The sequence below is a fragment of the Pararge aegeria genome, chromosome 7 (assembly GCF_905163445.1).
Source record: "Pararge aegeria chromosome 7, ilParAegt1.1, whole genome shotgun sequence".
In the NCBI taxonomy this organism is placed as follows: domain Eukaryota; kingdom Metazoa; phylum Arthropoda; class Insecta; order Lepidoptera; family Nymphalidae; genus Pararge; species Pararge aegeria.
In genome coordinates, this window is record NC_053186.1 from 4,795,007 (window position 1) to 4,819,082 (window position 24,076).

Consider the following 24,076-nt stretch of genomic DNA (forward strand, 5'->3'; position numbering starts at 1 on the left):
TTTTTTAGTGGTACTATAAGGGACGTAATATTTGTGTTAATATTACGCACAATAAGTGAGTAGGTGCGTACAATAGTAGGATATATTAGGTTTTTGCTTTATAAATTCTGTTTTTGAGACAATGGCACGAACGCTGAAGTTATCAGTGGCAATCAGTGATGTGAGAATAGTGTGGATATTACTGATTTTTTAACAGACTGCGTGGAATAATGTACCGGGCACTGTTTAAGAAGAACATATCATAATAAACTTACTTTGAAGACCAACATGCGTTCCACAGGGCCAGTTCATCCACATCCAAAGGTGGAATAAAAGTAGCCTATATTATAGCTTGTTTTCATTTATTTAAAATTAGTAGCATAGGTACGAGACGCGTGATGAATGTAACTAAAACGTCATTTCGGCTATTTTTACCACCGAACTGAACATTTTTATGAAAAGAAACCTTCCGTAAATAATAATCATTCCATAAATCACAGACACGTACAGTTTGCTGTAATTCCTTGTTTCTATTTATCATCATATCAACCCATTACCGGCCCGCTACAGTGCACGGGTCTCCTCCCATAATGAGAAGGGGTTAAGGCCGTAGTCCACCAAGCTGGCCCAGTGCGGTTTGGTGGACTCCACACGCCTATAAGAACATTATGTAGAACTCTCAGGCATGCAGATTTTCTCACGATGTTTTACATGATATTTTTTAAAAAGCATATAAGTAACTTAAAAAAGTTACAGGTGCGTGCTGGGATGCGAACTCGGCCGCCCGAAAGTGAAGTCTAGCTCCTACCCACTGCGCTATTACCGCTTCATTTGTTTCTATTACGCACCGCAAACATCAGGAATGTCTTTCCAGCTTCCGTTATGAGTAACTTATGAGTTCCTCCAAATCATAAGTGAACAGGCATCTTCTAGGCAAGCGTGCTCAATCCTAGGCTGCGTCATCATTTGCTATCACCTCTAAGTTCAACCAAGCACAATTTTTTCTCATTATAACTTGTAAAAAAATTACGTCGCTCGTGAAGCTAGAAAGTCGTCGTCCAAAATAACTTTTATTTTGTTGTACGTAGTAAACACGCAGTAACTAAAGGCATTCTGTAGTTATTAATAAAATCAGCTTTTTCAGGCTTCTGATTCTGTCTCGTAGAGGAATGTCCATACTAGTATTTCAGGTATATGTCACTCCCATATAAGCCTATACCCAACAATGCCACTGTTCAGTCGGTCTGTTACGCGCCGTAACCTCTGACCTACATAACCTGTGCGCTTTTTTTTTTTTTAATTAAAAATTTAAATTCTTGTATTAAATAAAAACATTTTGAGTTATGTGAAAAGGCTTACAGGCGTGAAGAGTGTGGTGTTAAAAATAATAAATAAAACACAAAATAAAATCAATATGGTTATAAGTGCGTGATAAGTAAAAAAAGTCGTGGAAGATATATTTTTTGATAAAGATTCATAGTAAAAAAACAGTTTTTTTTCTTAAAATAATTATACAGAAAAAAATTGGTGGTTGGAAAATGTGTAATGAATATTGTAAATATAGAACTTTAAATGAAAATAAGTTTTATCAAAACATAAAATGTGTTAAACCTTTATAGGGAAAAAATTTTAATTTAATTGCACAGATAATGATAGTGGTGTGCAAAAATGAGGGTATGTGTAGTGATATTGTGTCTGTCTGTGCATATTGTGTTTGGTTCGAGAGTTATCCTTGTGGAGAATGCACCAAGTATGTATTTTACTATTTATCTCTAATTTATCTATAGAGTTAAGTATTATTTTCAAATTTAAAATTTATAAAAACATTTCTACATACATACCAAAAATCTCTTTCTAAGTATTTGGAGACAGATGCGTTATTTAATTTTTAAAATATATTTTACAATACTAAGTAATGAAAGGTTGTTAACAATATAATATTAACATTAATTAAAAGCCATGCAACTTGTGCATTTGCAATAAAAAAAAAAACATCAGGGTGGATTCCATTTTGCAGTGGTTGTGCCGTACATCGGTAAACAGTTAAATCGATTAAATAGTGCATTTAAACATCATAACAAATAAAGTCCTGAGCCTATCTATGCCAATACTCCTCTCATATAGTTTAGAGCACAGAACCACAACATTGCCCAAATGTGAATTGGCGGGATAAGTTAGAGCGAAGGCTTAATGTGGTTTCCAAGGCACAGGAAACCAATTATTATCTTCATTATTGTCAACCTGTTACCGGCCCATTACAGGGCACGTGTCTCCGGACAGAACGAACAGGGTCCTCCACCCTGGCCAAGTGCAGGGTTGGTGGATTTTACACGCCTTTTTCATTATGGAGAGCTCTCAGGCATGAAAGTTACTGATAATATTTTTCTTCAATGTCATGATGATTGTTGAAAAGTTAGTGGTACGTCATACGTGCCGGGGTTCGAACTCGGCACCCCCGGAAGTGAAGCCGAAGTCCATACCACTAAGCTACCATCGTTTACAAAACACCAAAAAGACAATGCTCATTTCCTAACTCCGGACGGTTACTAATTAAGTCTTATCAGAAGAACCCAATAAGTAACGTTTTTAAAGCACGACTCGGGGATCAAACGCAGGATCTTGTGACTCGTCGTGCTGCTCTTTAATAGACCAACGGTGGTTATGTTATTGACGATGTAAATTGCAATTCATTAGTAGTCTATAATAGTCCACTGCCAGAGCCAGGAATATGGGCCACCCTATGGGCCTCATAAGAAGGCTTAGAGTCACTCAGCGGGCGATGGAGAGAGCTATGCTCGGAGTATCTCTACGCGATCGAATCAGAAATGTGGAGATTCGTAGAAGAACCAAAGTTACCGACATAGCTCAACGAGTCGCGAAGCTTAAGTGGCAATGGGCCGGGCACATAGTTCGGAGAAAGGATGGACGTTGGGGTCCCAAGGTGCTGGAATGGCAGCCCCGTACTGGTAAGCGCAGCGTTGGTCGACCCCCAACGAGGTGGACAGACGACATTAAGCGCGTCGCAGGTAGCCGTTGGATCCAAGCGGCTCAGAATCGTGGAACTTGGAACTCCCTACAAAAGACCTATGTCCAGCAGTGGACGTCTATCGGTTGATGTGATGATGATGATGAATAGTCCACTGCTGGATTAAAAGTCTGTCAATGCGAGGGTGAGTCCGTAATCACCACGCTGGGCAGACTTGTGGTGATCGCAATAGTTCTCATCGCAGCACAGAGGACGCTGGCGCTACTTCTCCATTATATTATCTTAGTCGCCTCGTACGAAACCCGCGGGAAGAGGACGGGTGTTTTTTGATTTGCCGGCTCCACGCAGCACCGAATTGCAATCTCATCATCTCATCTTAATAACCCATTATCGGTTCACTACAGGGCACAAATCTCCTGCCACAAGAGAATGGTTTAGGCCGTAGTCCACCAGTGGCCCAGTGCGGATTGGTGGGCTTCACACGCCTTTGAGAACATTATGTGAAACTCTTCAGGTTTCCTCACGATGTTTCCCTACACCGTTGAAGCAAGTGATATTTAAATTGCTTAAGCCGGACAAAACTTAGAACCTCTAAATTAGAGGTGCGCGCTGGGATTCGAACTCTGCCCCCTGAAATTGAAGCCACTAGGCTATAACTGGTTCTGCTGCTTGCAATAACTTAAAATTAAGCTTATTAAAACCAAGAAAATGAATCACCCGTAAACTAATGTAACAAAATTAACGATGACCCAATCCCCATTCATACGCAGACGCACAAAAACACAACCTTGGTGCAATGTGTACAGGTAGTTGTATAGTGAAAAAAAAAACTATAATTTAGATCAAACAATGATAAACACAAAATGACTATGACCCAGTGACTCAGGTCTTCCTAATTGCTGAGAAATAATTAACTGTGTTACTACTTAAAGTTATTAGCTCGACAACCTTTGCGCTTACAAAATTTATACCTATAGAATTTGTTTTTAGCGAATTGTACACTCTACAATATTAAGAGCCTTACAAATAAACGTGGCATTACGTCGAAATAATGATGCAGTGTTTTATACTTATACTGATATATATTATATGTTTTATACTTATATTTATACTGATAGCACCTTTGAAATGTCAGTGAGTGAAAATATACTGCGGAACTATTCCAACGTTATGCCCAGTTTATTTGTAACTTCAACAACAATAGGCCTTAACTCTTCATAATCAACATTTTAACCGGTTGACGTCAACTGCTGGACGCAGGACTTTTGAAGTTGTTGGACACTTGTTTCCCATCGACTTGTTTGATGTCGTCTGTCTACCTCGTCGGAGGGCAACCAACGCTGCGTTTACCGGATCGGGGTCGCCATTCTAGCCCCTTTGGTATACCATCGTATTGTCCGTCCTGTCCAAGCTATGTGCTCCGCTCATTGCCACTTTAGCTTCGCGATTAGCTGAGCTATGTTGAACTCTAGTTGTTCTGCTGATCTCGTAGTTTCTTATCGCCCGCTCAGTGACTCTGAGCCTTCTAATTAGGCCCATAATACCACGTTTCAGATCCGTAAGTCATCACTGGCAACAGAACAAAAGAAACAAAATCTTAAACCCGACTATCTTAATTTTATTTTTATAGGAATCTGGAACAGACATACCTTTATAAAAGCTAAAAACAAGTAGGACTTTGAAAAAGTTATAAGGATCCATATATTCCACAAACCTCACACAACCATGGTGGTTTAACGCGGTCATAATATTATTGGCATAATCAAATCACTCTGGTGGCCACCGACTACGCAACTTTGTCAAATATATCTATTAGTGTTATTTAATCGAGCTTTAAAACTTTTTATTGGTGTTAGTCAGTTTTGATGTAGGCTAGTTTTAGATTTTTTTTAAATTTTAAATCTCTTTCTAGTTGGGTTTTTCTTTTTTAGAGGCTTAGCTCTATCATGTCTCATGGGAAGTTATGATAAATACTAGGTTAAGGCGCGCTTGCTTGAGAGTTGAAGCTTTCGTCTTGCGTATTATAAAATGAGATTGCGTTTCTTAAACATAAATTACTGACCAACCAACGTAAGAACATAAATAATTAAGGATAAAATCGTGTATTGACGATTGAAACTACTGTAAGAGATGTTTTTAAAAGGCTTTTCTATAAATTTTCTTCGCATATCTTTAGAGGGAATTGACAATGAAAATAAAATTCGTGCAGCAGTATACACATTTTTTAGATCTATCCAAATAGCCAATATTAAAGTTACGACCAAAACGCAAATGCTTACAACTGTGCCATGATCCGATTTCAGTATGTAACGTTGCAATTTGCAATATAATTTTTTTGCTTTTGCTCTACATTTTTTGACGCATTCTTGATTTCATCGAGTTCATCTTAAATAAAAACATCCTGAATTTTAAATGCGAAACTTTGTTTGTGTATTTTTAGCCCTTACGCGCTAACTAAGCAACCAAAACATTTGATTTCTGGCATAGAGTTAGTCGAAAAGATGGAGATAAGTAACATATGCTGGTTTTTATCCCTGGAAAGCAACCAGTACAGTACAGTTGCGTTAGATTGTCCCGTGTATGTCGATCTATAAACTATTCAACGGTGTGCCTTTTTACAATTCTACGCACTAATAATAATTTGTTTCGTTGTTCCAGCGTGCTTCAGACGCGTGCTCGCCGGAAGGCGTGCTCTACGGAGTCACGTGAGAAAAGTTGTCAACTGCGAACGTTTAGAGGACTGTAGGAGAGAATGTGCCGAGGAAAGGCGGTTTCACTGTGAGAGCTTTAATTATAGGTAAGAGTTGTTATAAAATTCACAACGACCACTTCGCCCATCATTATCACTATATCAGCCGATTACAGGGCACGGATATTCACCCACAATGAGGAGGTTTAAAGCCGTAGTCCACCACGCTGCCCAGTGCGGATTGGTAGACTTCACACACCTTTTAGAACATTATGGAAAACTCTCAGGCCAGGCCAACTCTCACCGTTAAAGCAAATGATATTTAATTGCATAAATTAGGGCGCACATAACTTAGAAAAGTTAGAGGATGCGAACTCGGCCTCCCAAAAGTGAAGCCGAAGTCATTGGCCTACCGCCGCTTATAGGGGTGTGGCAGTTATAATAAAACATACAATTCAGAACAAAACAAAATTCAGAAATATTAAATTCCTAAATTGCTGCCAATATCACTAATTTTAACATTGTGCTTGTTTCAAATATTTGCAAAATATCTTCATTTCTACTCCATGCTAATCAGTACATTAATAAAACCACCTTGGGGATAGACAGATTATGATGACGATGACGATTTACACGTCATATTGGGGTCACAATTATTACGTGGAAGTTCTCTTCATGCAAATTATTGTACGTAGTTGACAGGGACGGATTGAGAGAAGAACATTGTTATTTAAATTACTTTTATTAACTAGCTTTTGCTAGCACAGCTTTTTATAGTGTGTTAAGACATGCGGTTAACTTATTACATCGTTTTTAGTGTTCCGAAGACGAAGGTTCAGCGGGACCCTATTACTAAGCCTCAACTGTCCACATGTCCGTCCATCTGTCTGAACAGAAATAATTTGAAAGTTGAAATTTGTACAGAATGTGTATTTGTGTAGCAAATAAAAAGTTGAAAAATTTATTTTTTCCCTATATTAATAATGTTTAGTACTTCTTAATATTTCATATTAAACACTGGAACGGTGTGCAAGTCTAGCTTTCACTCAGCAAGTTTTTTTATTCATTTTGCAATCGACTGCCAGACCCCGGGCGGGATTTCATCCCTATGTCGTCGAATTCCAAAAACTTGCGCAAAGCGATTCTCATCTTATTTACTTATATAAATGCCTGGCTAAGATTTATAATACGATTCTTGGTTCTGTGTTGCTATCTAAGAACTTAGAACCTTCATGAATGAATAGACATGGGTGGGCATGTTCATTCCACTTTAGACCACATTTACACTTCCTATTAGTTGAGATTGTGGTCAAATGGAAGTCCAATTTCAATAATAAAAAAACGACATCACCAAGCGTGCTATTACGGTACGATTCATGGTACATTGAGTTGCAAGCTATAATTTTACCCGTGAGATAGTGTAAGAATCTCTCTAGAAAATCGTATAAACGCATTATTCATTTTATTCCACTACTAGTTATTCCTTCACTGCCATCTTATCTTAACTGGCAGCAAGTGACGATGCAGTCTAAGATGGTAGGACAGTTTTATGAAACCTTTACTTTAAACCCAGGCTAGTCTGATAAAAAAAAAAATATACTACGACAACACACACATCGTCATATAGCCCCAAAGTAAGCGTAACTTGTGTAATGGGTACTAAGATGACTGATGAATATTTTTATGAATAATATACACAAAAACTTAAAAATATACATATAAACACCCCGACACTAAAAAACATTCATGCTCATCACACAAGCTCAATTTCCAGTTGTGGGAATCGAACCCGCGGCCTTGGACTCAGAAAGCAGGGTCGCTACAAACTACGTCAATCGGCCGTCAAAGCGCGTATGGAATATAAAATGCCGTTATTTGATAATCGTACGCGTATGGAATATTTTTTTATAATAGATTCGTAGATAGGAACGTGTTTAAAAACAACACCTTAAAATAAATTCACACAATAACATTACTTAAATTAAGAAATTAAGGTATCTTAAACATAAATCATAATTGTGTTGCATTAACAAAAATTCCCATCTTATCTCGATATTATGTTTCCGTTTCCGGCCAGCGCTGAATCCGTCCCTGTCGCGTCGCAAGGTGATGTTCACAATAGTGATGACTAGTACTGATTGCGGCAAGGCCGCAATATAACACTTGAAGGGTTATAGATACATCTCTTCGCCTATGCACTCCTAGTACATTCAAGTTACACTTTCTTTTACTTTAATCGCCCCACTGATTCGCACGAAAAAGACAAATAGCAATATACTAATATTTATATGAACTTCTAGAACATTCTTTTAACTTTACGGCATCCTTTTTTATTAATTTCATCATTATCATCATCTACATAAATGCCAGGTACTACAGTACAGGAACTCACGGCAGTATTTAAACTGTTCACTTTTTTTAAACAACGGATCGAATTAAGTAGGCGCCTGTCCGAATGTTGTTTGCTGATATCCGACCGGGATGATAATGGACACTGTTGCAACAGCGCGTCACTTGCACTCGCTATAGGATCTCGCTGTTTTGAATGCACCGAACTTGCGATTAGTTCCTTGAATGTTACTAAAAATTTTTTTCGACTAATGCTCAGACTGTCCATTTTTTGGCACAAGATAATGTGCATAATAGTGTCGGCTGGTGCTAATTGTGGCGAGTTTGCATTATTACACTTAACAGGTATTTTGGGTACACCACTACACCTATTTTTTCTAGGTACATTGTATGAACTCTTACTATAATAAGGCAAAATAAAAAAAAATACTAGGTTACTAAAAACATGAACCGGGCATAATTTAAGACAAAATTAGCTTTTGAACTCTAAACTGAAATGAGTGTAAAACTTTCACGAAACGAATTCCTCAAGTAGTATTTACTACTAATATCCATCACAAAATACATGAAATTCCCATCTTATCTCGATATTATGTTTTCCGTTTCCGACCAGCGCCGAATCCGTCCCTGTCGCGATGCAAGGTGATGTTCACAATAGTGATGGCTAGTGCTGATTGTGGCGAGGCCGCAATATTAACACTTGAAGGGTTTTACACATTGTAGGTACATCACTTAACCTATACCAGCCTAGTACATTCATTAAAGTTTACTTACTATTAGTATCAACAAATAATGACTGCTTTACGTCTTGTTTCAGTATAGTTCGTTTTTATACTATGGACCACAAGGTCCTCGGGGACCCGTATAACTTCGGAGTTATGTGCGTTTTTAATTAGATCAATTAATGTATCACTTGCTTTAACGATGAAACATCGGCAGAAATCCTGTATTCCTGAGAGCTCTTCATAGCGTTGTCAAAGGCGTATTAAGTTTACCAATCTGTAATTGATAGGCTAATACCTGAATGCTTAAAATTTTGAGAGGAGAGGACCTAGTCAAACAATGTCCTTACAAAAAGTAAAAACTATTAAATTGTGATATTCTTATCTTCCCCAGGTTAGACCCAACCTTCCGCGGCAAAGGTTTATGCGAGCTCATGACGAAACCAATAGAAGCTTTTGACCTTCAAGAAGATTTCGTAGAAGACAAGGAGTACGACTTTTACGAACTCGACCGAAACAGCTTGGAACCTTATTGCCCAGAAACCCTACGTGGTCCAGGTCTTTTGCATTCTGGTTACCTCTCTTCTAAACCAGAGAAAGTACCAGGGCAAGATAACCAGTGGAGAGATCGTAATGACTGGTCTATGAATGGATACAAGAGCTATAATCGATTCTTTGACGAGAAACGAACTCAAACATATAATAGACGATACGAAGATCAATTGTATGTACCTTATCAGATAGGTGAGTTGTGTTCATGAAAAAAAAACACTGTTTGGTGCACTGCTATAATTTAACAAAACGGGAGCATTATTAGGGCTAACAATGCAAAACTGCTTACAAGCCACTTTTATTTAAGATTTTGTTCCACTTAGTACCTACCTACTAGATAAAATATGCCCGTTATTTTAACGGAAATCAAAATAAGTACCTTCAAATCGTAGACTGAACTACAAAGCGTAGGTATTATCTCGATTTGTATAAGTGTTTATATTCATAAAGTGAAAGAAAATTAGACCATGACCATGCAATTATTTTGCCTGGTGAAGACAATGAATCTAATAAATAAGATAAAATAACATAAAAGGTGAATTAATCTTAGTAGTTTCCTCTTTAATTTAAGTTTGTGATTTTCTTAAAGTTATATTTTTTTCTATTTTATTGGTTAGGCGAATTTGATTTATTACCTATTATAAAAAGAAAATGCGTGCTTGCGGAAACTTGCTGTTATTCCATTCTTATTTATTTATAAAATAATAGCTATTGTCCGCGACTTCGTCTGCGTTTGATTTTGTTTTTAGATGTGGCATTCAATTTAGTTGTAGTTCTTCAACCACAATTATCAGATCTACACAAAGTTTGGGCAAAGTTAAACACATATTATAACCTCTATAGTACAATAATTAAATAAAAATAATAATAATTAAATAAATAAAATAATTATTTAAATCGGTTATAATTTGTCGGAGTTATGGTGTACAATCGTCAAACACTTTCATCCCCTCTCCCAAAGGAACCGAGCTTAATGTCGGGATAAAAAGTATTCTATATTACTTCTAACACTTCCAAGAATATGTGTACAAAGTTTCATGAGGATCAGTTAAGTAGTTTTTGTGTGAAAGCGTAACAAACAAACTTACATTGACATTTATAATATTAGTAGGGTAGGGATAGGGATGATAATGAAATTAAAGAAGGAATGAATAGTCTAACTACCAACAGCTTGTTCACGTAATACCGTAGTTAGAAATTTACGAGAATATCAACGAGCAACATTTTAACGGTGTGGACAACCCTAAATCATGTATTTTTTCTAAAACAACAGGTATATCGTATTTCGCATGCATTGTATCGCCTGTTAAAATAAAATAGCAATGTTGTATGTGTTCGAGTTAACTTAAAATATGTAAGGGTAAAATCGAAGCATTATAAAAAAACAAGGTATTAAAGACTTTTTCCTGTTGGTAAAATCCATTGTTTACTCGCTACCTAACCGAACCTCACCTAAGTGAACTCACACAAACTAGCAATAACATTATAATATCCTCTGAATAGGGATACTTGTGCAGTTAGACTGAGCAAGTAAAACAGAAGGCGTACGTTTAAGTTGCCTTATTGTGCACTGTTGATTCGGATTGTCTTTAGCTTTTTACCACCATAGGTATCTTAAGAGAGTCAACAGGGGTGGGCTGAATGGAGCCCCAGGGCTCGTTGACATCGGCGCAACGTCTCCCTAAATCGTCTCTCGTGAGGCTCGGATCTCGACTTTGGGTGACGTTGAGTAATCTAGATGTGTTGGACTTGTCAGAAGTGCGTATCACATCGTGACATCCGCATGACGTTAGAAGTCGCGGACGCATCTTTTCCAGCAATCGAGCCCAATGCAAAGTTACTTGTTGACATCTATGGGATATTTATAAGTCACTGAATAATTAATTGATGTTGTTGTATTTATTTGGGCAGTCAAAAATGTAATAGATAACTTTTGAACAGTAGTCTGAAATAAAATATATTATAAGGAATTTTTGTGGTATTTTAATTTTTTAACCTGTGTTGTCTACACCGCGCAGAGCCGAAAGGTAGCTTTATGTCGCGCCTGTGATAATTTTATAGCAATAGCAAAGTATAAATAAATTGCTTTTAAGTATAAATAATTTGCTAACAAGAATCCGTGCCAAATATTATAACATGAGTTATATCAAGGCAAGAGTAAATAAGCATTTTCAAGAGAGTCAGAAAAACCTAAATAAGTAATATAATTTTGGGGTAACCTTAAATCCAGGGACAACAAACCTAGTGCAAAATGCTTTGTACCCACATCCTTTTTTAAATTTAAATTGCTTTTCGAACAGAGATTTCCTAGGCTTCTAAGAATGTACATGATATCCACAAATAAGATTTTTTTATTTTCATAGCTTAGCTAAGCACTGGAGAAAACAAGACAGAATAATGATTTTAAAATTTTAATGGTGGAAAAGGCTGCTCAGTTCCTTGCTGGCTTCTTCTCGATATCTGCTTTTCAGGCCGGTCGTAGAGTCACTATAAACAGACAGGCTTGACGTTTAAAGTAACTTTATCAGGCATACTTAAAATAAAGAATTTGGAATTATAAATGTAAATTTTATATAGAGAGCTCATCTCTCTGCTTCGGATGTGAGTAACATGCACGCATGAACATTGTTTCGTAGCCTAACTTTTACCTTTCTCAATGCAAATCTTCCTAGCACAACACTGTTGAAAAAGCAACCTTAAGCTTAAATGTTAATTTAAAGCTGATTTCGCTTTGGAAAGCAATCTTAATAAAACCACGTTTTGCTATACCTTGCTTGATCGCATTTAGTTGCAAAGTATGATGAATGAATGAATACACTTTTATTTTACAATACATAAAAATACACAAAATAGAAAAAAAAATCAACACGAGCCTTAGTCTTCCTGTTTAACGTAAAGGTAGATTAAATTTCAAACAATGCAAAATCAAATCGAAGATAAAATTTAGTAGTGCTATTCTTTTGGTCCTCTCTACCCTGTTGATAAGGATGGCTCTGATATTTAAATGACGAATGAGTTTCTTGCCGGCTTCTTCTCGGTAGAATTTGCCTTCCGAACCGGTGGTAGAGTCACTACACACGGACAGACTTGACGTTTCAAAAGTGCTTGTATAAGGCCTACTTGAAATAAATGAATTTTGAATTTTTTTTTGAAATGATTTAATCTAAAGACTTCTGAAAATCCCGACCAAAATCATCAGAATAAATAATTAAAGAATATGTAGAGGATAGCACTACTAAATTTAATCTACGATATAAAGATTCAAGAGCGTTAGTGTTTCTGTCTAATGTGTAATCTTTTATTTTTTCTCAGGCGTAATTAAAAAACAAGAAAATCGACGATCAGATGAAAATTGGGGGCAGTACGGTGGTAATTATGGTGGAATACACACCTCTTACAAAGACGGAAATGATTACCACAACTCCAAAAACCACTGGGCCATCACCGAACCGTATTACTCGTACCACGGTGTAAAACATCATAACGAAAAGGAGGATTTCAACTACCACAGCCTTCAAAAGAATAGCGAATGGCAAGACTACGGTTACGGCTATGGTTCCTGGAAGACAGGACGCTGGAATAGTTCTGGAAGCTTCTGGAAGGAAATTGCTGATGCTGGTTTTAGTAAACATGGCGCTCATGAATTTGAAGGAAGAACAGATGAGTCTACTAAAGGTTTTATATTCAATTTTATCATAAAAAACACTTGATCGATTAATACTATTCTTATCGTTAGGTTTAAAGACATATTGTTCACTTACAAGTAAATACATTAAGTTTGTGATCAATTTAAATGCTAACTAGAACCTGTACTGACGATCAGTTCTTAGTAAAAAAAAAAATTACTTTTCCATAAAAATTTCTTGTGGTGGATAAGTTATTGCACTCCCTCAAACTGAATAGTTTTTGCACCAAGTTTAGTTCTGGTCCTAGCTACTTGTAACTTGTGATTGTTTCGTCACTAACAATATAACTGAAAAAAGCGTGTTTTTTGATAATAACCACCTTTGATGAGGATATTATCACGCCTATCGTAATAATATACTACAAAGATTAACTCTGTTATTTTTTGTTCACACCAGGATATTTTTTATTCCGAGAAAGATAATCTCAATCTTATGTTATGAAGATTAGAGTCTACTTATTTATCTTCTTCCTTTTCTGCTCCTGGACCTGTTTTTGTAGTTAGTTAGACGGAACTGTTCGTTGTTAGTATGGCCGTTGACGTTGCCCCTCGTTAGGTCACTCCAGCTAGCCGACCTCACTTCAGAAGCCTAACAGACCGCCAAGGTCATCGAGTGCTTCATCGGAACATTGCTTGTTTCTGTGTTTCTTCTGCCTGCATATACTTCTGCGTATAATCTGCGCACTGGTTTAGTTTAAATCTCTATTTCAGATTGTTCTTCTCGCCGTAGACCAGGCATGTCTCTAGGATCCGGAGCCATCAGACGATCGCTTTTAGCACATACTGTTGTCGAATGTGAAGCTGCGTGCTTTGGAGAAAGGGAATTCAAATGTGTCTCATATAGTTACAGGTAATTTTTTTATCGGGCACTTAAAGTAATTACTAAAGTTTAAGTAAATAATATCAAGCTTTATTCTAAGCCAAACTTGTGCGTACCTGGCATACTAAAATAAGGGGTTAGTTGTACAGTTAGCCTTTTTCTTCAAACACGAGCGGGGAAGTTTAAGCAACTTAAGCCGTTGATTTTTGCTATCGTCACCTATTCTTAAGTAACCGTAAATCTGTTTTAAGGTATTCCAGTATACCTGGCAAAGACAACTGCTTCCTTAGCGAAAGACCCTACAGAGGTCTGGAGATGTCGAGTGACAGCGGTTCTGACGTTTACGCTATGCCGCTTCACCAGGATTGTCTAACGATCAGCACTAAACCTTGGGTCGAAAGTGGTAAGCTGTCCAAACTCCTGTTAGACCTAATCTTTCTTTTCAGCCTTTTTACTCTTCTACATTTTATAGTTAAGAGAAAAAAAATAAGTGTTTTTAAAATTTATTCTTACTAATATTGTACTCGTAAATGCGAAAGTTTAGATGAATGTTTGTTACTTATTCACGCCATAACGGATGTACGAAAGGGTGGTTACGTATCTCACAACAGGTTTGCGACGACGTAAATTTTAAGATGATTGTTGTCAAACGTCAAATTTTGCATAGCATTAAATTAATTATAGTCTGGTATACGAAATAGGATACTTTTATCCTGGAAAAAGGTAAGGTTTCCGGTGGGAAACAGAGATTGTCATAAATAGTGGTAGTTTAGGGATCAGAAAGTAACATTGCCATAAGCAGCAAAATTTCCACGCGGATGAAGTCCCGGGCAACCACTAGTGTTATTTATTTGTATTCTTTATTTATACTACACAACAAGTTACGAACACCAAAACAAAAGTAGACACTTATAGTGGAAGGATACAAAAGGCGGCTTTATCACTAAATAGAGATCTCTAGATTTCCAAGGAAACAAATATTAAAAATGCTACCGAATTGAGCACCTCACACTTAGTCCAAAGCACGTACCTGGTAGGAATACCTACTTGGTGCTGGTGGCGAGAAAGTTAAATAAGGTTTGGGTAATAAAATTTTGTTGTTATTTCACAGAATGCTTTTGGCATGTCCGTTCCGGAGCAGCAGTAAGTGGGAAAGCAGTAAGAGCGGCAATAACAGTGACTGGATTAGGTGCATGCGAGGCGGAGTGCATTCGAGCTCATACTTTCTTCTGCAGAGGATTTAGTTTTAGGTAAGAGAAAAAAAATTGTTTACTCATCCACTTATGTAAGCACGTAAGAAATTATCCTTCGTTGGCATTAGTTATTGGATATCTTTATGCATGCACATAGCTCGGAGAACGGATGGACGTTTGGGTCCCAAGGTGCTGGAATGGCATTCCCGCACTGGTAAGCGCAGCGTTTGTCGACGCTCAACGAGGTGGACAGATGACATCAACCTTGGAATTTGGAACTCCCTTCAAAAGACCTAGACCAGCTGCAGTGGACGTCTTTCGGTTGTTTTAGCCGAATAAACGATATTTTATTTATTTAAAAAATGACTCTCATCTGATTTGCTTCTTTATCTTATCCCTCCAAAAAACGCTCAATATTCCAACTAGCATATCTTAAATGAAAAAAAAAACTAGTTTTATTATTTATTAGTGAATATCTAATTAGGTTACTACTATCTAGATAGTATCTAGCATAGTTTCGTCATTTTCATATTAGTATCTAGCAAACTTCATCGTTCATAAAGATGGCGCATTTTAAAACTTATGTCGAACATTAAAGAAAAAAAATAGGGATATATTACGATTGGCTTTCATTACAATTTTTTTTCTCCTATAATTTTTTCTCCAGGATAAAAGCCCATGATCAGTATTGTGAAATTAATTAACTGATGATAATATTCCACGTTGATTAATAGGTATCAAATACTAATATTTCGATTCTAAATCCGCTTTACAGGTTTGACGCACCGACTATAGGTGATGACCTTGAGAACTGTCTGCTGACATCATCACCACCAACTTCTCTGGAACTTAATCACGGATTGAGTCCCAACAAACACGAGCTATACTCAAGGGGAAACTATGGTAGAGGCTGCGAGCCAGCTCTATATGACGATGTCAACCGAGAACCACGTGAGTTTCTTTATTAAAACCCTTTGTATGATATCTTGCAGACTGCTTTTATAGTCTCTAATTAAAAAAGAGTATTGTTTTAGAGGTACCTATGCTTTTATAAAATGTAATTAATCACTTAACAAGTAAAAAAAAATACCATTTATTATATTAATGTTTTTGTTTTTAAACACGATTTTATTTATAGCTCATGAAAAAATAAATAAAGCAAATTTGGTAAGTTAAACCATGTGCGAAACCGCGATTGCATTCTTTCCCATTAAGTATTTTAGTTTGGTCAACTTATGTGAACTGAATTTTTACTGAATTTGCATCACCTTTGCCATGGTGATGAAAATTTATATTCTGACCAGTCTGATTTGTTCAAATCTTTTTGGATATCATAAGCCTTTAATTTAACATCAATTTTATAACCTTAGAAGCCTAGCAACTTTATTGTTATATAACATGGAAGAAAAACGTTATGGGAAAATGAAGTTATAGCGCTGCCAGTTGGCAATGCGGTGCAACAGGTTGGGGTATATTGGGGGGTATTGTAAATGAAAAAGAAAGTGTACTTTTAAAAAAAAACTTATCAGAAGCGGATGAATTTGCAGACAAGCTACTTTTTAATAATTTATTATCATTTTATTTTAATCAATGTTTATTTCCAGAATGCTACCTCCAATATGAAAGCGCAGCGAAATTGACACCAATATCTATACGAGGCCGCGCGCACGCCAAAGACGAAAGAGCTTGCGGGCACGCGTGCACAGATGCTCCTTTTACATGCCTGAGCTTCTCTTTTAAGTATGGTTATATTTTAAGGTTGATGATTTTTATTTAGATAATTCCTTTTTTAACTGTAACTTGTCATAAAATGTCTTTTTTTAGCAATAATGCCCCACCAGACTCTGAGAACTGCCTGCTCTCGGAAATACGTCTCTTTGATCTCCAACGAGGAGTGGATTATGAACATTCCGTTGACGACCTTCTGTTTGCTTTCGATCTCTTTAACGGACAATGCTGGCGAAAAGTGCACGTGAAGGGAGAACATGAGTAAGTTACTAATAACAAAATATACAGCTGTCTATAGAAATAAGAATTAATTGTAATGGAATTAATTGTAACGGAGTCTTCTGACACAGGGGTAGTAATACTACTCTAAAAAGAAGGCTTCAGCGATATATTGATACCACTTTGTTTATTACCCAATTAACTATTTTTATTACTTATTTATTTTTTATAATAAGCACAAGCTTCTTCAAGGATCATTTTTACAAAGAAACCCTCAGCTAAGTTCATCAATCTACATATACCTCAGCTTTATAAACACAAATCCCTTTCATAATCTTCTTACAACGATGAGCCACTGTTTTATCTTCATAGCAGGAAGTTAAAAGCACAAATCATTGTGGAGGCGCATGAAGCGACAATAGATTTTGGCCAGGAGACAGTAGCACATGATTTAGTACTTAAATGTATGAATATTTATGAAACTTTAGCGTTTTGCACGTTGTTTAATTATTAATTCTAAAATCTGAGCTATCTATATTGTGATCGCTATCAAATTGGGTATACAAAAAGTTCCTTGAGGAATAGAATCTTCCTTGATCAATAGTCATTTCAATAATCTTATGTTTAGTGTTCCGTCTTTGGAAGTACCTCGACCCTTGTCAGCACCAGCATTAGAAGAAACTTATCCTGGACCAGTTTCTGCACCAGATTTCCATCCACCTCCGCCAGGTATGAATTTATAATATAATGTTTAGTGAATACGCTAGATATCTATAGATTAGGTTTTCGGGAACTAAAATGTAATTTTTAATCCTCTACTTCCATAAATCATAATAAATAATGGACAACCTCTGCTGGACACAGGTATTTTGTAGGGATTTCCGTATTTCTAGGTCTTATGCCACGTTTGTCTTGAAGTTCCCAACGTCTCGCTTCACGACGTCTGCAAATTTAGTGTGAACTTTACCAGGTGTCATTTGCCGGTACGAAATCGTCATTCCAGCATTATTTTATGTATTTCCCAAAGGGAAGTGTGAAAACTAGCACTGTTATTTCATACTTAATATTAAAATGCATAACTGTGTTCTTTATGTGGTTGTTAATTATGTTCGGCTTAATTGTTATATCGTGAATTTGGCACCTATAGCTGGAAATGGAAAAAAGATAATTTTTATGCCGGGAAAAGAAACGGTTTTAAAAACTGAAACAAATGCGAATTTAGTCTCAAGCAACAGATAGTAACACGATATGGTATTTATAATATTAAAATTACCTTATTGACTTCGTTTGATTACAGAAACCTATATCATCAGTTCAGGTCCAACCGGACCGGAATACCATGGTGCAGAACCTCCAAAACCTTACATATCCGAAACCGGTTACAAACCAGGTTACAATGTAGGACCACCACTTAAACCTAGCTACCTACCAAGTGGTCCAGATTCAACTGGACCCAGTGGTCCACCCAGTTACTCTCCTGGCTCTAATTTTAAACCAAGTTACCCACCAGTAGATCTTGAACCACACCCACCAATCTATGAACCATATCGCCCAAGTTATAAACCCAGTTATAAACCTGAATACATTCCATCGGGTCAAAGTGAACCTGGTTTTAAACCGTCTGGATATAAACCTTCATATCCAAGTGGTCCAAGTTATAGTTCATATGGACCAGCGTATCCTCCTTACAACCAAGACAGACCGAACTATAAACCTTCATACATTCCTAGTGGTCCAGAATTTAAACCACAAGGCTCTGGAGGTAGACCAGGGGGATATCCAGCTCAAGAAGTGGGGTATAGACCTCAAAAACCTAGACCTGTTGATAAGATTGACAATTCTCGTAAGTACCTTTTTCAGATTTTGTTGTGTTGTGTTGTGTCATTCAATACTTAACTATAAAGTCTATAAAACAAGGCAAGTCAACTTCAACTTCCTCAGACTTCAGACTTATAAGTATCATTGTAATTATTCTACGTTTTAGAAATATCTACAGTGGTAACGAATGATGATCTTTACTTCCTCATTCCGAAAACGCACTTGCATACGAATAACGTGGTTTGGAGTTATACGACATTGTTTATGTGGAGTATCTCTTTTAGTAATTAAACATGTTTTAGTGTCGGTGTCATGGCGTCACTACACCGTATCAGGATTCCCCTGCAGAAAGGGAACTACGTGTGAGCAGAATATCATCGCTGGACACTGGGCTTGCGAACCTGAAGGCGGAGAAATTGGTAAGTAATATTTTTTGTCAAGAAAAGCCATTTTCTTTTCTCGATACGTTTAAAGGATGCATAAATCTGATATTAATTAATGGTACAAACTGTACTTATAATTCCAGGCTCTTGGGACTACTGCTGTGCGGCAACCCATAGATGTGGCTACAGCGAAGGATTCCAAAAACCATGGTAGAGATTTTCTTAGTTCCCCTTTTCTTAACGCGATCCTATTGGTTGTTTTACTGTGCACCACATTTTTGCAGATCACTAGTGACATGGTGAAGACAGTGAAAGCTCAAAACTTCTACTTTATTCAATTACCTGCCAACTTACAAACGTTTTATGTCGGTATACAATGTTTTGGCTTTCCCTTCAGAATAGCAAATAACTGATAGCGGAATGTGGTAAAACGTTTTATTTCTCTACCCCAGGTGTTACGTCGGTCCTTCACACGAACAATGGCGTCCATGCAGTGAAAAGTACTATCCCTACCATCAGCATAACGTACCGCATCCGTCTCAAGGACAAAGAGGTAAATTGATTAATTATTTTGTCAATATTGTTTAGTTTTATGTACCGAGCCGGTTCTACAATATCTCGTTTTATCACATACTATGACTAATCAAAATAGGTACATACATAAATAAGTGGGAGCTGCCAAACCAACTACTTTAGAATATTTACTATAGTAATTAGTTTGCATGGCAAATTAAAAAACAATTGTATTTTCAGAGGCAATTCGGCCACGACCGGATCAAAATCAAAAACCATTGGAAAAACCGAGCTTTATCCCGGCAGAGAGAGATAGACATAGCACTTCATACCCAGGAGGATATTTGACAGAAGGGGATAGAAGATACTGGGATGATATTTATAAGAACGGCCCTCAAGCCTACTACGATAAAAGTGGGAACCCTTTACCAGGTATTTTTTTTTTATTGTTGTTTGGGACACGAGGTCACCTTAGGGTTGAAGATGCTGTGCGGATTTTGAATCTGAATTATCCTTATTGGGTTTGCTAAACATCCTTCTTGTATAGGGCGCCTTAAATAACGTAAGACCTGAATTTCTGATATATAAAGGAATATAATTATGTTTTTAGGATACACCCGAGTGCCAATAGAAGATAGGCCGCACATCAAATACCAACGGAATCCTTCAAGACCAGGTTCTGGGTATTGGGTACCCGTATCTTCGCCTGGAGATGATGAACCCCCAGCAGCTGGAGGTTTGGGAGTACCAAGGTAGAAGAATTAAAATAAAGGAGAAATATTTATTATATGGAGACTTTTTTTAAATTTAGCGTAGATAACTATGTACTTTTTATTTAAATAAACGACGTGGTTTATTTTGTTCTTAATCAAAATAAATAGGAAAATGATGGTGAAGTTAGTGAAAACCTAGGTAATATGGTTTTCACCAACTTTTCTATCAACATCGGACAATGTCATGAGTTATTCCTTTTTGAAGAAACTTTATTGTTTTCAGGTACTGGCCGGTAGCATACCTACATAAAGGACCGCCACCAAATATGTCATACTTCAGGTATAACGAAACTACTACCACTGAAAGATATCCCGATCCCCGGCCACAAAACGAAAATCCTGATACAAAACGCGTGAACCTAGACAAACCTGCAGCAAATGATTTAGAAAGTAGATCTATAGAAAACAGTCCGAGAGCTGAGAAAAGAATAAACATAACTGGTGATGATGACGATATTTATGAACTCAAAGTAGATAATCAAACAACTACTACCTATAAACCAGAAAATAATGAGACGGTAATACTTGAACCAGTTACCGAGAAAGAAATAAAGGTCAATAATACGGGTACGCAGAGTATTCCGGTCATTTCTAATATAGAAGAGGATGATATAATTAGTGGAATAGATGGCAAGCTTCACGATTTTACGAAATCGATTGAAGTTTATGACATAGACCTTGTTAAAGAAGACAAATTGCCTGATTTTAAAACATTAGAAGCAGAGGAAAAACAGATAGAAGCTATAGGAAGACTATTAGCGTCTAAACGTGGGGGGAAATTAGTTATACATAAACGATCACAAAAAGACTTGGAATCTAAGAGCATATCACTGGACAAAGATTTCATAGACTTCAATTTCGGCAATAAATTCCCAACTACAGAAAGACGAGGTGTTATCCAAAAAGTTTCCAAAGAGGACATAGAGAAAAGTAAGTTTTTGAATGATAAAAGTTTGGAAGTAAGTGAGACAACTTTTGTGAGACCACCAAGAATTTTGAGTACTACAGAAAATATTAGAAAAGCAGTTGTCAATGGTAAGGTATTTTATGATGCAACAATAAGAGATCAAAGGGAGTTATACGCAAACTCTACACGACGAGCAAAGAACCTACGACTTCAAGAGAATCGTGCTCCTTCCGTCATACCTACTATAAGTACTAAGAAAAAAACGATCAGGACTCGAAACACTAATCCAGTAAGACGTGTAAGAAGAGTTTATAAAAAGAAATACAATCCAGAGGAGGTGAGAAAGAGGTTGTTAGAGAGAGAAAAGAGTAAAAATATCACTGAGACTATTAAAAGTTAACAGAGTGGACATTTTTAACGACTTTTTTAAATTTTCCAATATTATTTATTTAGCGTGGTAATGGTGATGGTTTTTGCACTAACCATCAAGTGGGCAATCTGCTTGGACCGCCTAAAACACTTAAGGCGCCTAGTTTGGAAAAAACTTAAGCTCTGTCCTTGAGTCATTCATGTTACACTGCTTTCTACAAGCGAACTGTATACTTTCTCAGGAGAAATGCAATGTTTGCTGCATAATGCAAATCCATGGGGAGTCGCCACATCACGTGCCATTCTAGGGTTGTCACAAACTTAAATTGCCTATTTTAAATTGGTCTAAAGGCACTTTTGCGTTCATATTTTTTTTTATTTACAATTGCAGTGATTACTTCACATGTTTACTTAAAACTGCCAAATGCTCTCGGTTTGAGAAGAAGCCCAAACTCAGCTGGTTATATATTTTTGGTTATTACCATCTCAGAATGTCATTTCATCGATATCTTGAACCCGCCGAACTGAAGCTTTTTTACAGTTTATGTAATGATAAAATATGTTGTAAGTTTAAACCTATGTAAAGATCACCATCATCGAACTACAATATAAAAATTTGTGTAGCAACAAGTGTGCCTATTTAAATGAAAAAAAACTTTTTTTTTAATTAACAAAATTTTAAAGTCTTAAAATCCTGAAATTAAACAGCAAAATTCTATTTACGATCATTTAATTTCAAAAGTGGCACACGTCTGACACGTAACATGGGAAACTCCAGCCATTATATCATTTCAATTCCGATGTCAAAACGTGCATAATGGTAATCTTAGTCTAGACAAACAAAATAAACCTTGCGAATCAGTTGAGTTTGAGTTGAGAACTTAACTAAGAAGAATCAATATGTCTGTTTAATTATATTTTTGATTAAGCTTAGACAGTAGTGTAGTAAATTTATGTACTTTCGATTAATGTTGTGACTGAATTAAAATTTTCAAAATTGTAATTCAGTCTTCTTTTATAATACCCAATTAAATTCTATATTCATTCTTTTATTTTTATGATTTACGTTTGTTATAACTTTTGTGAACCCTAGTTTCAAGAAGTTGAGTCATACCTATTTACTTTCCTCGTTTGCGTATACGGTAACCGTTTAGTATCGACTTACTATTAAACGGATTAGCGTAATCACGATAACATTAGATTTATTTATAATTAGATATTTATGTCAATGTTATGAATAAAACTTGTCATTATTAGGATTAGGCACCTGCTCTTAGGCTATGAACCTAAAGGTATATTATAAACCGATTTACTTTTAAACCATAAACAAAAACTATACAGGGTCCACCCTGTATAGTTTTTGTTTATGGTTTAAAAGTAAATCGGTTTATAATATACCTTTAGGTTCATAGCCTAAGAGCAGGTGCCTAATCCTAATAATGACAAGTTTTATTCATAACATTGACATAAATATCTAATTATAAATAAATCTAATGTTATCGTGATTACGCTAATCCGTTTAATAGTAAGTCGATACTAAACGGTTACCGTATACGCAAACGAGGAAAGTAAATAGGTATGACTCAACTTCTTGAAACTAGGGTTCACAAAAGTTATAACAAACGTAAATCATAAAAATAAAAGAATGAATATAGAATTTAATTGGGTATTATAAAAGAAGACTGAATTACAATTTTGAAAATTTTAATTCAGTCACAACATTAATCGAAAGTACATAAATTTACTACACTACTGTCTAAGCTTAATCAAAAATATAATTAAACAGACATATTGATTCTTCTTAGTTAAGTTCTCAACTCAAACTCAACTGATTCGCAAGGTTTATTTTGTTTGTCTAGACTAAGATTACCATTATGCACGTTTTGACATCGGAATTGAAATGATATAATGGCTGGAGTTTCCCATGTTACGTGTCAGACGTGTGCCACTTTTGAAATTAAATGATCGTAAATAGAATTTTGCTGTTTAATTTCAGGATTTTAAGACTTTAAAATTTTGTTAATTAAAAAAAAAGTTTTTTTTCATTTAAATAGGCACACTTGTTGCTACACAAATTTTTATATTGTAGTTCGATGATGGTGATCTTTACATAGGTTTAAACTTACAACATATTTTATCATTACATAAACTGTAAAAAAGCTTCAGTTCGGCGGGTTCAAGATATCGATGAAATGACATTCTGAGATGGTAATAACCAAAAATATATAACCAGCTGAGTTTGGGCTTCTTCTCAAACCGAGAGCATTTGGCAGTTTTAAGTAAACATGTGAAGTAATCACTGCAATTGTAAATAAAAAAAAATATGAACGCAAAAGTGCCTTTAGACCAATTTAAAATAGGCAATTTAAGTTTGTGACAACCCTAGAATGG

The 24,076-nt window shown here is 36.2% G+C and overlaps 1 protein-coding gene across 1 annotated transcript in view; it reads left to right on the forward strand.

Annotated features, from left to right (window-relative positions):
- Positions 1-21,757, forward strand: part of LOC120625076 — a 40,101-nt gene extending 18,344 nt beyond the window's left edge. The window contains exons 5-21 of the mRNA XM_039891991.1: positions 5,624-5,762; positions 9,120-9,469; positions 12,590-12,952; positions 13,674-13,812; positions 14,034-14,185; positions 14,894-15,032; positions 15,751-15,926; positions 16,580-16,715; positions 16,800-16,964; positions 17,551-17,651; positions 18,220-18,765; positions 19,043-19,159; positions 19,267-19,333; positions 19,576-19,676; positions 19,877-20,068; positions 20,247-20,388; positions 20,633-21,757. Of these exons, the coding sequence (XP_039747925.1) occupies positions 5,624-5,762; positions 9,120-9,469; positions 12,590-12,952; positions 13,674-13,812; positions 14,034-14,185; positions 14,894-15,032; positions 15,751-15,926; positions 16,580-16,715; positions 16,800-16,964; positions 17,551-17,651; positions 18,220-18,765; positions 19,043-19,159; positions 19,267-19,333; positions 19,576-19,676; positions 19,877-20,068; positions 20,247-20,388; positions 20,633-21,716 (4,109 nt within the window). The 3' untranslated portion in view covers positions 21,717-21,757. The remainder of the gene's footprint in view (positions 1-5,623; positions 5,763-9,119; positions 9,470-12,589; positions 12,953-13,673; positions 13,813-14,033; positions 14,186-14,893; positions 15,033-15,750; positions 15,927-16,579; positions 16,716-16,799; positions 16,965-17,550; positions 17,652-18,219; positions 18,766-19,042; positions 19,160-19,266; positions 19,334-19,575; positions 19,677-19,876; positions 20,069-20,246; positions 20,389-20,632) is intronic.
- The last annotated feature ends 2,319 nt before the right edge of the window (positions 21,758-24,076 follow it).